At 39.1% G+C, this 15,974-nt stretch overlaps 1 protein-coding gene across 1 annotated transcript in view; it reads left to right on the top strand.

The window, feature by feature from the left end:
- Nucleotides 1-15,974, top strand: part of igdcc4 (immunoglobulin superfamily, DCC subclass, member 4) — a 58,659-nt gene that overhangs the window by 14,170 nt on the left and 28,515 nt on the right. The window contains 1 exon segment of the mRNA XM_081605013.1: nt 10,826-11,140. Coding sequence (XP_081461139.1) covers nt 10,826-11,140 — 315 coding nt within the window.

Raw genomic sequence — 15,974 nt, 5'->3', positions numbered from 1 at the left:
AAATGCAGCTGGAACGGCTCACGCTCGACGCAGCAGCTGTTACATGGCTGATTGACTAACAGCTTCACTGCGGCTCCTCTCCACAGGACACGGAAAGTTATTGGTTAATAGTTTCAGCTTGAATCACAGTGCTGCATGTTATTATGTTTTGATTATTGTCACTTTTTTTTTTAGATTCAGCTAATTGAGTGGGATTTTTATATGTGTATTTTTTTTGCCGAGCATTTATACTTGATTGATGTACAGTGTAAAATGGTGTAAAAACCCCCCAAAAAAACCAAACATAAAATAACTCCCTCGGATGAAGTTCCAGTGACTGAACTAAAATCAGTATCTAGAAAATATCTTGAAAATCCTTAAGGCTTAAACAAAATAATGTATTTTAATACAATTAATTAGGAATTTTATCTTCAAAATGCTACATATTTCACAAGGATTTTAGAATTACAAAATCCTTGTAATCCTTGTTTATAACTAGTGTTCTAAACAAAATTCTACAGCTTCATCTGTAAATGGTAATCAAAAATTAACTGAAACTGGAAGCTTGACGAGCTGATATTAGTGAGTTAGCCAATCATATAATGGATCGTTTTTTTTTATTGACCTAATAAGCCATCTAATAACTGGCTGACTCAGTCTTATTCCACAGATTGCAAAATCTCCAAGGTGTGCCTTGGAGATTTGAAATCGTACCACCTCCAGTGGTTTCCAAGTCATCGCTAAGTTGTTTTCTGTGCCTGGAATAATTCCCGAACTTCTGATTTTCCTTTTATGATCAGGGGGCATAAGTTTTCTTCAACCATCACACGCAGCTGACTGACAAACCGACTGAAGGGCGAAACGAAATGTGAGCTACTGTCAGAGCTACTGTCTCTGAAAACTCATCCACACAAGTTTAAATCCCAGCAGTGGTGTAATGCGAAGAAAAAAAAAAGAAAAACGAAAGTCTGGCCCACAGCTAGATCCGATAAACTAATCAATATTTGTTTTCTGTGAACAGCTAAACATTTAGACAATATTAGATTAAAACTGTTACTGATATTCTGTTATTGCACAGGCATTTCCACTTTCACGTTGAAACCAAAGAGTCTCCGTCTCCCTGCAGCATTTATCACAGCCTTGCTTGCTTTAGTTATCAAAACTGCGGCTTGAAGGTATCGATTCATTCACATGGTGGGCGCTGAGATTTGATTTCTGACTGCAAGCATTTAAAAGTGGTCGGTTATTTAATTCTTAAATTTCACTAGTGATCTAGAAAGTGAGAAAAAGAAGCACCTTTGAGACAAAACACTAATTTGCTCTTTATTTGAGACAATCTAGTTTTTTTTTCCAAGAGAAGAGTTATCATGCATGCAATTTTAAAAATATGGAAGTGCAAATATGTGGTAATAGTTGTTGTTGATGGATCAATTTAGCATATTTACAGGACAATGGTACAGATGGTACTGTGTTTATAATTTAGTTTCATTGTGCACTTTTATTCGAATCAGAAATTACCTATTATATTGTATACTGTTTAATTTCTTTTTTTGTCATTTTGTTTTATTTTTTTACCAAACACTCTGTTTTTTAAAATATGTGAGATAACTTTTCTGCAACACTGAGCTATGAATACTTCATGACTTCAACAGTTCTCTGTTATGACACCAACATTTCAACACCGCCTTTGTTCAAGTTTGAAATATGTACAGTACGTAATTGGTTTTTCAAAAGACTTTGCACAATCTTTCATCCAATTTGTAAGTCTGGAATGACCAGTATATCTTCTTTTCATAGTCTTGAGTATTGTGTTCATAGCTCAGATGAATAATTTAAGGTTTTAATTGAAACACTTTGAAGACGACAATGCTTTGATAGTCACCATTATACCAAACAGAATGTTTCCGAGAGAATAGGAGACGTCAGCATATTTTTATAGCAAAGACAATGGTAAGTGTGGCAGCCATTAAATGACAATCATTATACAGTCATATGAAAAAGTTTGGGCACCCCTATTAATTTTAATCATTTTTATTTCTAAATATTTGGGTGTTTGCAACAGCTATTTCAGTTGCAAACACTGAAATAGTGTTTCAGTGTTTGTCCATAACTTAATCCATAAATTATTATGGATTAAGTTATCCATAATAAGTTATGGATAACTTAATCCATAAATTATTACTGTGTCCATTATAACTTATGGACACAGTAATATTTCAGTATTGAAATTAGGTTTATTGGACAAAAAAAAAAGTGCAGTACGCATTAACACAAAATTTAACAGGTGCAAAAGTATGGGCACCTCAACAGAAAAGGAACATTAATATTTGGTAGATCCTCCTTTTCCAAAAATAACAGCCTCTAGTCGCTTCCTATAGCTTTTAATGAGTTCCTGGATCCTGGATGAAGGTATTTTTGACCATTCCTCTTTACAAAACAATTCCAGTTCAGTTAAGTTTGATGGTCGCCGAGCATGGACAGCCCGCTTCAAATCATCCCACAGATGTTCAGTGATATTCAGGTTTGGGGACCGGGATGGCCATTCCAGAACATTGTAATTGCTCCTCCTCATGAATGCCTGAGTAGATTTGGAGCGGTGTTTTGGATCATTGTCTTGCTGAAATATCCATCCCCGGTGTAACTTCAACTTTGTAACTGATTCTTGAACATTATTGTCAAGAATCTGTTGATATTGAGTGGAATCCATGCGACCTTCAACTTTAACAAGATTCCCAGTGCCGGCACTGGCCACACAGCCCCAAAGCATGATGGAACCTCCACCAAATTTTACAGTGGGTAGCAAGTGTTTTTCTTTGCCGCCATGCATAATGGCTTTTTTATGACCAAACAACTCAATCTTTGTTTCATCAGTCCACAGGACCTTATTCCAAAATGAAACTGGCTCGTCCAAATGTGTTTTTGCATATCTCAAAACGGCTCTGTTTGTGGCGTGCTTGCAGAAACGGCTTCTTTCGCATCACTCTCCCATACAGCTTGTTGAAAGATGCACAGTGACACCATCTGCAGCAAGATGATGCTGCAGGTCTTTGGAGGTGGTCTATGGGTTGTCCTTGACTGTTCTCACCATTCTTCTTCTCTGCCTCTCTGATATTTTTCTTGGCCTGCCACTTCTGGGCTTAACAAGAACTGTCCCAGTGGTCTTCCACTTCCTTACTATGTTCCTCACAGATGAAACTGACAGGTTAAATCTCTGAGACAACTTTTTGTATCTTTCCCCTAAACAACTATGTTGAACAATCTTTGTTTTCAGATCATCTGAGAGCTGCTTTCAGGTGCCCATGATGCCACTATTCAGAGGAGATTCAAATAGGACTTGGATTTGGCCACATTGAATACTTTTTCTCATGATTGGCTACACCTGGCTATGAAGTTCAAAGCTTAATGAGATTACCAAATCAATTGTGTGCTTCAGTAAGTCAGTGAAAAGTAGGAGTATTCAAATCAATAAAATGATAAGGGTACCCACATTTTTGCACCTGTCAAATTTTGTTTTGATGCATATTGCATATTTTCTGTTAGTACAATAAACCTAATTTCAATACTGAAATATTACTGTGTCCATCAGTTATTAGATATATCAAACTGAAATAGCTGTTGCAAACACCCAAATATCTAGAAAATAAAAATGATTAAGATTAATAGCAGTGCCCAAACCTTTTCATATGACTGTACACATTATTTTTGAAATAAATATCTACTAGGGTAGGAAATCTTTCATTTACTTTAATTTTACACCAGATTAACGCTGCCCATTATCGAGGTGACCAAGATGTTACCGGATCTCAAGAAATTAGAAAAAGTCAAGCCCTTTTGGAGCAGGGTGTATGGTTTTTCATCCTCAGATGGTCACTTGATCATTGAATGTGAAGTAAATAAAATAAGGTTGTATTTTCACAGTGAAAAGTAATGCAATGTGAACGTGGCCGAACCGTATGCTTTCCACACTCTTGATTCCAGTATGCATGCAGCATTCGGAACAGGAGCACATTGAATGTGACACGCATACTTTAAGAAGTAAACAAACTTAATTTCTCTTAACTTTAGTAAGCAGTACAATAGGAGCTGAACTGATGTAAACTGATGTCTGTATGATGTGAGAGGTTTAACATTTGTAGAGAAACGTGGTGTAAAATTTAAAAAAGTCTGTCGGACTGATTTTTGCCCAGCAGTGCTTGGCAATTTTTTTTTTTCTTTATGCAAACTGTGCATATCTCTCCAAGCCAGGAACTCCTTTCTACAGGAAGTGTAGCTTTTTGTTTTAAGGGTTTTTTTTGTGATGGAGAGAGAGGAATGTTTGAGGCTGATGGATTTCAAATGTTACAGATAAATCTAGTCAGTTGCAACAAACAAGATTTGTTGCAACTATTTTGACAAGGATTCACCGCTGAAGTTTTGTGAATGGTCAAAACATTTGGGGAACTCACAGGCAATTTTAGCTGCAGATCATGTTGCCCATGTCTTCAGATATTGATTACAAAGCCGCCATACGCGCCTCAATTTAACCTGTGGGTTTGTACGGGAGACCCTTCCTTATTTTAGCACAGTCTATTTTGGGAACAGCAGTCCAGAATTGGACCAAAGCCAATTCTTAAGGTGTCAAACATCACCCTGCTTAGGGCAGCAGTCAGTGTAAGGTGTACCTAAAGGTTTAATGACGGTTTATGGGTGAAGTTTTTTTTTTTTTTTTTGTATGAGTAGCAATCTGGCCTCTGCATTGGGCTGATTTTAACGGATGGAAGTCGGTGTAGTTTGGCACGATCTACAACAACAGTGGCTCTTAAAAATTCTCTATGTCTATGTGAGTTTACAGACAGACAAACCTGAAAGCATGGCACCAATGTCAAATACGTTCTACAAAAGTTACAAGGCAAGGAGTATTGGACTTGCGTGATCCGTAAAGCTTGGAAGATGTAAATTATTAAATAAGGGAAAAGATTCCATGGCTTTTCTCTATTTCTTGCTAGCGTGACCAGAACTGCAATTTGAATCCAGATAAAAATATTCAGGTGTATTCCACCCGGTTTTATGCCAGTATGTCATTTATGGGAAAGTAAAAACGAGACATCTTGTAGGTTTTTTTTGCTGGTGGATTTCCTCTTACCTATCTGCCCTACCGATTAGCATTACCCGACTCTGGAGCAGCTGAAGATATTCTTCCAACTGGGCTGTAAATCTCTGCAGCTCATCAATACTTACTGTGAGCCTCTTAGCTGATGCGCCCCTCACTGGCCCTTTTGGTTTAGGCGCACGGCCTTGTCTTGGCAGGTTTGCGGCGCCTGTGCCACACTCTTCGTTTTCGGATGACGGATTAAGCAGTCCTCCATGGGATGTTGGCGGCTCAGGATACTGAGCACCGAAGCCCTCTCTGATGTTTATCCCTGAACTGAACAAACCTCTCAGGCGTTCACAGAACAGCTTTATTGAGGCTGAATTTTAAATTACACACACGACTCTGCTTTCTAATTAGTTGACTTCACGGGGGCAGTTGGTTGCACTGAGAAAAGCAGTAGTTAAATAAACAATAAAATAAATTTTTTTGCCCATTTTTTCTTCTGTTGCTTTTGTATTTCTGTCTTCTCATGCTTCAGTACTTGTTTGTTGCTCAATCCTGATCTGTTTTGGATCACCTGTGTTTTTTGTTGTTGTTGTTGTTGTCCTCTTCTGCCGTTTGTTGCAACAGCTCAGTTTTCCCAGCAGACACAATTTGTGAAGAAAACTGGCAGAATGACCACGTCTCACATCCTCTCTTCCTTTTACTGCACTATTACCTCATGTCACGCTTGCTGTTGTTGCGTCAGCATTACAACATCTGTCAGCATCAGTCCGCGTTGGCGCATGCGACTCTGCACCGTGAATGTGAACACCTTTGGCTTCAAATCAGCAAATACTCCTGGACCAGACTCATGTGAATATGGAGTCAGATTTACACGTCTGGTCTTTTAAATCCTGCTGCAGAGGATTTAAAAGACCTCTGCAGCAACACAGGAGATTGTGTTGAACCTCTTTTCAGGAAATATTCAGAGCTTTTTTCCCTACTGTTTGATTTATTCTGGAATTTAACGAGTATAACATGAAAAGTGGCAAGTTTTATTAATGAAAAGAGTTGTGTAATGTCCCCCTCTTGTTTAATCACACCTTTATTTCCTCTTTGAGGGCTGATACAGAATCATACTCACTTTTCATTTGATTATTAATTATTTTTAACATACTTGATGTAAGCTGGGAAATCGCTGTTAGCATTTTAATGACTTAATGAGCCCTAATTACTAGAAATGGGAGAGAGGATACAAGGAGCCGTTAGGGGTGATATGTCAGTGTTGAAACACATTACCAGCATCATAGAAGCTTTAATATGCTTCTCATGCGCAAGTCTTTAGTTTGACGGATTTTTACATTTGCTCCATGAGTGTGTCGATACATCTGTACAGTGGCTTTTTTTCGTCTTCTTCTTCAGTGTAGATATGTGTGGATGTGTCAGCTGCCTCACTCAGCATAACCTCTTCATCAGGAGGTGATGGTGGGGAGTCAGGCCTCATTTAATCAGGGGAAGAATTCCATTTCCCATTAACTTAATTAGTCTGACGGCAGAGATGGGGAAGCTGGAAGTAACCGGCTCTGTATATATGTGAAAGTCGACCAATTTAAAGATGAACTATAAAAGTGATTTTCAAATTAGATTGTTGTCGGAACAAAGATGTGACGTTATGTAACGCAGAATTCTCCACGTTGATTAACAAAACGCAATGGTTAACGTCGACGACGCTTTCCTGAACACATACCGCTGTCATGCTGTTGCATATCTGCCTTTCATTTCCATACAAAAAGACAGTAGAATAGGTAGATTAGACTTTAGTATAATTTTAGAATACGCAATTCGATCACCAGATAAGCCAGATGGTCCAATAATTATTTGGAAACATTATTGGAGAAGCTACCAGATGCAATTTATGTAACACAAGAGCCACAACACTGCACGATATGCTGTCTGGACGCTAAGTCTGAACTAATGAGGGTTCACTCGGGATGAAGAGGGCTTGAAACTGAAAGTGAAATGGATGACTTGGCCTACTTGGTAAATAGTTCAGTAAAAAAAATTCTGTGGCGATCTCATAGAGGTTTAAAGTTTCATTCCCAATGTATCAATTGATCTGTAAATATAGAAATAAATTAAGAGTATGACTGCATGAGAAACAGCATGATTGCATTCTCAAACTAAAAAATGCAACAAATTCCACACCACTATTCAAAATATAAATGCACTATTCAGAATGAGAGAGCATAAAACTGATCTACATGCTTCACAGACGTAACAAGACTTGTTATACCACATAATTTACAAACATTTAAATCTGAGTAACATGCAGTTTTTAGTAGGTGTGCAAGTACGGCAAGATGGGAGGCTTAAGCAATAAATATTTGACAAAAGCAAAACCTGATCCTCCCTCACCTGTTGTAGAAAGATGTCATATCATTGTGAGCTTGTTGAAAATAAAACTGTTTTCTTGGACTGGTGGTACCGTACAGCCAGCTATACATTAGCCGTCTGTTTTAACTTACTTCAGCGGTGTAAAACAATTCAAACCAAAACGTTCATAACAAAAAGATATGGCAGACATTAATAGTCTACAGTTGTGAACTTTATGTTGTTTATTTGGGCATTTGTGTGCTTATGTGGGGTTATGTTGGTGAGCCTGCCAGTTGTTCCAAACACACCAGAGCAACAGTTTTAGATTTTTGTGCACAATTGGCTTGTGTCCTTGGAAGAATAATACCTTCACTTCAACTCCTGTTACAATGCTAAGGTGCATCCAAACAAGTTGTTTCATAAAACATGGAATTGTAAGTGATAGAAGGAACATTCTTCAGGAGGATTTTCTGATTAAGAAAGGCAAAAGCGGTCAAGCAATCTTTCATTCTTCAAAATCTTTAATTGTGACAGAAATCTCTAGTCCTGAGCTTGAGTGGTTGCACAGTGTGACTGCCAAATTAGAAACAAAGATGAGCTGTAATAAAGCAGCATTATGTTTTTCCTGGAAAAATTATGCAACAAGATTCTTGTTCTAATTTGCCAAGGCTTGAGCACTTGCTTTGTTGTATCCTTCCGATCCCAGGTGCAGATTTCTGCTAGCCTTCTCTTAGGAGGGAATGAGTGTTGACAACCCAGAGCTTTTATTGATGCAATAAATGTCTTCAGCAGTAATGGCTACTGACCATCAGACTACTCCACACACTTAAAAAAAAATCCGTAAGATTCGTCAGGGAATCTTGCTGCTTCACAAAATAATATTTCTTTTTGTCAAGCAGTTGAGGGCAGGATGTTAAAAGTGATTTCAGAGCAAAGCGAGGCAAGTCACTGTATAACGCTAATGAATGTCAGTGTAAAGGGAAAGTAAAACATTTAAATTAAAATGTATTAGGGGGAAAAAAAGCCTTGGTTGTGACGGAAAAAAGCAGTGAAAGAGAAACAATGACCTTCCAATGATCGTAAAAAAATTGAGGACTGAGGAAAATTTGTGGTTTTGCGTTAGAAGAGCTCTTTGAGAAAAGCTGAACTTTCCTTTTTGCACTACAGAGTCAAGGGGAAAAGACTCCTGAGATTAAACGTACGGGATACGTCTTGTTGTATTCAGTTTATCTGATTTATACAAATCACCATAAGGTCAACTTCACAAAAAGCCTGCACACATTTTTCAAGATTTTTATCTTTTTTTCCTTTTTTTTGCTGTATTCTTTAATAAGAAATGATAAACATACTTTGTTCACTTTACTGTTTGGTTAATATGAGAACTACCTCCTCTGGTCTCATGCATATTATAAAGTGCATGTTATACATAATGCATGGCAAAGGATGCTGACTTTCAAGTTATCAATTGTCCTCAGAACAGTGATAAGTCTATTGAAAGCCATGCAGTAAAGTTGCTAAAAATACATAAGCAATGCAGCAGCAAACACTAAACATCAATCAGCATTTGACAACAATTTATGCTGGCTGTATTGAGATGATTAGCATTTTAATGTACTATATTATCACATAATGGGATGTGCTTTCACTTTTCTGCCCTTTCTGAAGAGAGTAAACTAATTATCAAATGATCTGCAGACAAAGATTCTTGAACTTGATAGAAATGGAAAACGATACAGAGATTTCCAGGGATTTGGAAATGACCGTATAGGCTGTGTTTACGCTCTACTTGAGAAGTGGAAAATTTGGGATTACGTTGAAACCAAGCCAATGCCAACTATACCAAAAAAGTAATCCAGCCAATTGTTTCTGATTCAAAGAAAAGCAGCCAAATAGCTCCAGCTAACGCATATTGAACTCTAGAAAGAAAAATACTGTGGTAGATTCAAGATACGCAATAAAGAAAGACTTGAAAGTCACCAGAAGATTGTTGTTACTGTCCAGACTATAGCCTGCCTTAAAACATGAAGTGACCAAAATGTAACTTGATGGCCACAACCACTGACGCTTTTGTGGAGGACTCACTGGGGATTAAAAGGTACAAATCTGTAAAACACCGATGTTTTTACATCAGTGTTTTGTTGGAACTTGGTCAAAACTGATGGGAAGATGAAAGTGTTTTAACTTATTTATTCTTTAAATAATCAAAAAGCAACATTTAAATTGAGGATATTTGGAAGGAGACCCAGTCACATCATTTGTAGCACACTCTCTCTGCTGATCGGGACGATTCGGGAGTTTAAATCAATTTCCAAAGCGTTCTGTGTGGGGAACCGCTGCAAAGCGAGAGGTGTCTTGAGGTCACCAAGTCTCCATAACAACCATTAGCCACTGTTTACATGCCAGCCAGCTGCCTAAGAAGCATGCCAAGAAGAAGTTGTTTCTGTCTCCCCATCTGAAGCGTAAACATTTGGAGTTTGCCTAACTCCACCGGAGCTTTAAACTTTGGTCAGAGGGAACAGATTGAAGTTTTCAGGCTGAGTTACTGGAAACGAAGAACAAATATGTAGAAAAGCAAAGTTAGGTGTTCATGAGGGTTTGTGATGCTGATGCAGTGAACCCATTCCTCTTCAAAAGACCGTGAGAACCTTATAGGAGAGTGTAGCAATATGTAAGTGGATCTTTTATGATTCTACACATATGGCCAAATCAAAACATTAAACAACAGCCTTGTATCATGTATCCAGGACTAAAAAATAGGAAATCTGTATGGTGAAATGGAGAAAAAAACAACTAGAGAGAGACATAGAACAGGTTCATAAATCCCTGTTCTATATTTGCTAAATCATGACAAATTATTGTCATACAGGAAAAATGATTGTTGTAGAAAAAGTATGTAATTTGTGGAAGCTCTGATTTTGTCAGAAATAATTATTTCTTAATATGTGATTTTTTTCCCCCACCCTTCTGAGTAATATACCCATTTTAAAAATTGGTCTTTCATTTTATCCCACTGCAGTGAAAGACTGATTTATACACTTTTTTTTTTTTACAGATCTTTACCAGCGGTGCCAATAAACTCTTGCTGTGCCAATCTCATTTTTAAAGATCCTCCTCCAAGAAACGCTCTCCGCTCTATTTCAGAACGGCCCGTTTTATAAATGTTCTGTTAAATCCATCCGTGCTGCCAACTTTGCAGAGACGAGTAAAATGTTTCAAAGTAGCGAGTATGATGTTTTGCCCAAATTTATCACATAGTAAAAGAAGTTAGACAAGTGAGGAAAAATGCTTTGTTTTTCATATATTCTGAGAGTTCCTTGTAGAAAGTCGTAAAACTGTTGTATGGAGTAAAGATAAACTGTCCCAGACCTGTCATTGTACATCCTAGTTAACTGATCTGTTTTTTCCTCTCTTCCTACACAGAAAAGCCTGTTTCAGTGGAACTGAGCTGTGGTGCTGGGCCCAGCCATGTGGTTCTGGAGTTAGGTTTGCCACTTTTGCTGGACTGCAACCTGGGGTCCAGTGACACTCCTTTCAATGTCACCTGGTTCAAGGATGGCCAGCTCCTGCCGCAGGCGCTGGGAGATCGCCTGCGGTATTTGACCAACGGATCCCTCTTGTTGTCGCCCACCTCTGCAGACAGCCAGCCTCCCCAGAACGTAGAGGGCAGTTACAGCTGCGTGAGTGCCAGCGCCATCGGAGCCCTGACAAGCCGGACTGTCAACGTGCTGCTTGCAAGTGGGTGTCGCACAATTCACCGAACACTCTGCTGTTGTTTGAAGATTGTAATTGAGCTCATGTAAGGCTGAGGCTCAGTCCTGTCTGCAGATGAGACTTACATGATGTCTGTCTGCATGTGTTTGTTGGCTCTATTCAGACTCCAGTGATCATTTTCAGCTGTGTTTTATCTGGGTGGAACAGGATGCACACATTTGAGTTTATTGTGGATTTTCTCTCATGCAAGTTTTCCTTGATGAAGCCAGTTAACAACAAGCTTCTGATGGATTTCTAGCTGGATATTTGACTCCTTTTCTGATAAGAAGTAGCAGAGATCATTCAAATTGATCAGTTTTCTAAAATTGACTCTATCTTAAAAATTAGTGCAAGAAATGCTGAGTTATGTTTGGTAGATTTTAGGCCGCTATTTCCATTCGTAAACAGTTTCAATGTGGGTTTGTCCCTTTTAAATGCCAAACTATGTATCATTTCACCAAGAAAAATGAAAAGTGGCACAAATCATTGAAAGTCCCAACTTACAATGATTTTTATGCTGATAATTATTCTACAAAATCTAAACCCAAACTTTATATGAATGCCTTTTTTTTAAATTCTTTTATGTCGAAACCAGAACCTTATTAGGAGTCAAAGTCAATGGATGCCAACAATATACCAAAATTCATGTTAACGCATTTTGACTTCTAACTTCTTAATCCAATAAATCCCACCATGGGGGTGACTGGCTCTGTGGGTAGAGCAGTCATCTTGTGATCGGAAGGTTGTAGGTTCTACTTCAGTTTCCTCCTGTCACATGTTGATGCGTTGGTCGCAATTAATTCTTCACACGCTCCTCATCAGTAAAAGCTGAGGTTGAGAGAAGCTGTTCAATTTGAGAGTCATTTTCAGGAAAGAATGAAATAAAGAAACTAAATGCAACAAAACTTGCTTGACAGATTTTGACAACAGGTTCATCGTGTTTGTTTGCAGCGGTGACTAAACGAGGATTTTTAGTGTTATGTGAGCCTCAGATCTGGCACATTACATGTAGTATGTCATTAGGCAGTTCTAATTGTGATCTTAGACTGTAAGTTAGAAGTACAAGCATCTGGCATTTTGGTATGATTAACAGTTGCATTGCAGCTGTTTAGAGGAGGGCATTATGGAAGTTCTTGCCCACAATGAGTCAGATTGGAAACAATTTTGTTACTGTCAACTTGTAGGAAACAAAGTGGGAGAATCCCGTACGTTTAAGTGGAAAATCCACACAACTTTTGGTTTCAGCTTTACCAGTCATTTTGTAAAGGTTTATGTGGCACAAGTAGAGCATATTCATTAGCAGCTAGACATGGTGCGCCTCCTCTATGCAACTTAGTTTATGTCAGTCTTGCTCAGTGGTAAAGTTTTTGATTCAGTGTTTCAGCTTTTGTTTTTTTTTTTAAATCAGACATTTAGGTATTTGATCTGCTTGTCGCCTGGCCTTTTGAAAGCATTCTGGCCGCTTGATGACCGGCCTTTTCATCTGTGCATCAATAATAACTTGTCCTCTGCAGCCGGACACTTGCTCTCCCTTAGCGTGTGGAGAAAGTCGTTTTCGTTGGGCTTTCTTCTTCTGCTCTTTGAATGACGACCGTGTTTCTCGACCCCACAGGTTCGCACAAAGTCGTGCCATTTTTCAATTAGCTGGAAGATCGTGATATGAAGCAGCAGGGGATAGATTGGAGTTTTTGTCTGACTGAAGGACCGTCTTTCCCTCAAACTCCCAAGTTCTGCTCTTTATTCGGTCATTAGCTTTGTGTAAGACGAGACACCATCCACTGTGGATCTCCTGTCTTTTGTCAGCTGCTGCATGCTTATTTATGAGGCTCTTTTCTTTGGGGAACAATAAGGACTAAAGTACTAATAGGGAGGGGCCGGGGGAGATGCTAGATTAAATGCTACGGAGAGTGGAAAAAAAGCAGAGGAGAATTTGGAGGGTTATAGCCTTTAACATAATGAAAGGGCTTTGCAATAGGATCCACACCCCCTTGTAGTTACACTACAGTTTCAATCTTCAATGTATTTTATTACAATTATTTATGCTTAACCTCTCTACCCCCCAAAAAGGCAGCAGAGATTTATATGTTCAAGAAATATTACTGCAAAAAAACTGAATAGTGTGCGGCATTCACATGTACTCATCCTGTTTGGGGTACTATTTTTGTAGAATCTTCTTTTACTGCAAACAGCTTCTGCTTAGTTGGGTGGGGGATGAAGAGTGTGTGTAAAGAATAATTTTCAAGTTTTGCCAAAGATTCTCAATTGTATTTAGGTGTAGACTTTGACTGGTCCAGTGTAACTTGTGAAATTGCTCAGATCTGAAATAGTCCATTGTAACTTCCTGACTGTATGTTTAGGATAATCCTACTAGAAGATGAATTTTCACCCAAATTTCAAGTTTTTTACACTCCAATACTATTTACTAATGACGTGTGGCGACTAGTTCAAGTGGATTTGTTTGTAGGGGCATCAGGTTTAAAGGGACAAAATACAAATTCATATGAAATAATATCACATTTTCCTCTAAATAAATAAAAGCATCACATTTTATTTTCCCTTCGCAAATACACACAAAATGTTTGGTAGTGCATATCGTATAAAACCACAGTACAATAAATTACGCATGTTACTGTAACAACATGCGTAATTTCAGGAGTGTACACAACGTCAGTGCATCTTTCAGTCTGCGCGTGAAGGGTTTTCTCTGCAAGAACTTTTTAAATCGAACCAGAAGTGCGAAACGAGGCGTCGGATGTGAGGCAGGCCGAAGCCGGTCTGCCTGGTCATCAGATCTCGAGCAGATCTCCTCGTTCCCCCCCCCGGTGTCTTCGCTCGCAGGAATGAGAGTGATGAGAGAATGTAGCAGAGATCACATCTGTGAAAACACATTAGGAGAGCCACCTGCTCTGGTTTCGCAGTCGCCGTGTAAGTATGAATCATGTGCTTGTCCCTGAAAAGCATAGAGACGGACAAGGACTTTCTCTCCTTTTTTTTTTTTTTTAAATACAGTTTCTGAAAGCGATGGATTTTTTTCTTTTCTCCTTCAGTGTGTAGACAAAGACAGCAGACAGTCTATTTGCAGAAGGGAAATAAACACAAACGAGGTCAGGCACAGGGTGTTTGTTGAACATGAAGTAATTAAGTTTCCTACAGTAATTATGAGACAGTTTTGTAAAATCCCAATGTATTTAATGATGTCCTTCTACAAACCAATATGGCCTTTTAAAAAAAAAGTTTAAATCTTTTTCCCAAAACTTACACCTGCGTGGTACTGCAAAGGAGACATTTTTTAAAAAATCTTCATTTTGGCAGCATTGTAGGGCTTTCCTTCTCGCGTGTCCGAACTGACCGAGCTGCACATGCTCCATGGTAGTTTTTACAAATAGCCAGTCCAGGCTGGAGGTATGCTTGATGAGCTTTCACAATCTCAGCCCTAGAGCCGGGTAGCAAAGAGGTCACGGGTGGAATTATCTGCTTGCACAAGGGGAGGGGAAAAACGCTGCAATCTGATAGCCGAGGGGCCGAAGAGTGGGGCACAGAGAGAGGAACAGACAAAGACAGAGGGAGAGAGCAGGGGGGGAAAGTCAAGACAGACAAGAAAAAGAAAAGGGGATAAACTCAATTTGGCACCTTTTTTTATTTTTATGAGCTTTGCAACTACAGGACGCCTAATCCATCCTAATTTATAGCTGTGTTTTGGAATGTCGCCTTTATTGTGAGACCGTCAATGAAAACGTACCTTTGTTGTCACCACTGAGTCAGTTTTTAACCACATTGGGTGATAACTGGGGTGTCGGATGGATCTGCTGTGGAATTTTATCTCAAATTCTGAGATTCTAAAAAAAAAAAAAAAGATGTACACAGTTCTACTTTTAAACTGTGGAAGGCCGGCCAGTCACCATTGTCCCATCGCGATACGGGCAAAGGGCCCTCTTTGAACAACCCCCTCTCCTCTCGCTCTCTTTTCATTGACATTTGCTGCTGTGCACCCTTGCTTATCTGCTGTCATTCACCCTCGTGTGCACACACTGTTAGAGAGGAGATACACAAAGTTAATCCACCAATGTAAACACAAGGAGTGTGTCTGCAGGCACCGACGCGGACCGAACACTGTGAGGTAAAGAGCAGCTTTGCCCAAAAGCCCCGCGACTCACGAGCTCACCCACGCTCGGACAGTCTGGCATCTCGTCAGGCGCCAGTTCCGCACATCATGCGGAACTCTGGGATTTTAGGCTACGGTGCGGAGCGATGTGTCAGGAAGTGCCAGGGGTTAATCATCAACGCCTCCTCTGAAGCTGGCAGCTCAGGATCTTTCTGAAATGAATCAGATCCCTTCTGCTACTATTACCACACGTCCTTCAGTCTTTGTGTACACACCGGGAAACTTTGGTCTCTCAGTGCCGTAACGGACAGACGGACGGCGAGTCGCTAGCGCCAGCAGTTGTTGTGATGAGATTCTCATGTTGATAAACCTTGAGTGATAACACCACAGATTCACTGCATTGGTTTTAGGACAAAACGTTTTCTTAAAACTGAAAAAGCAACAATGATTCATACTGCTGCAAAAATCAATAGAAACTGTTTTGTATTCTTATTTAGAACATGCATTCATTGTTTGGATGCAATGGTGTGAAGAAATGTTCCCCACTTTCACAATTTTCTGGGATTTTTTTTGTGCATATTTTGCCACACGTCATTGTTTCAGACCTTATAAACTATTTACTTATTGGTCAAATACAACACAAGACAACACAAAATGCAGTTTTTATAATAACAATCAAGTGTTTGTGATGACTTGCGGTGGGTCGTTTCCACTTGC

This window comes from Poecilia reticulata, chromosome 3 (assembly GCF_904066995.2).
Source record: "Poecilia reticulata chromosome 3, P_reticulata-male-v2, whole genome shotgun sequence".
NCBI classification, from domain to species: Eukaryota; Metazoa; Chordata; class Actinopteri; order Cyprinodontiformes; family Poeciliidae; genus Poecilia; species Poecilia reticulata.
This window is presented reverse-complemented; position numbering and strand designations above follow the sequence as displayed.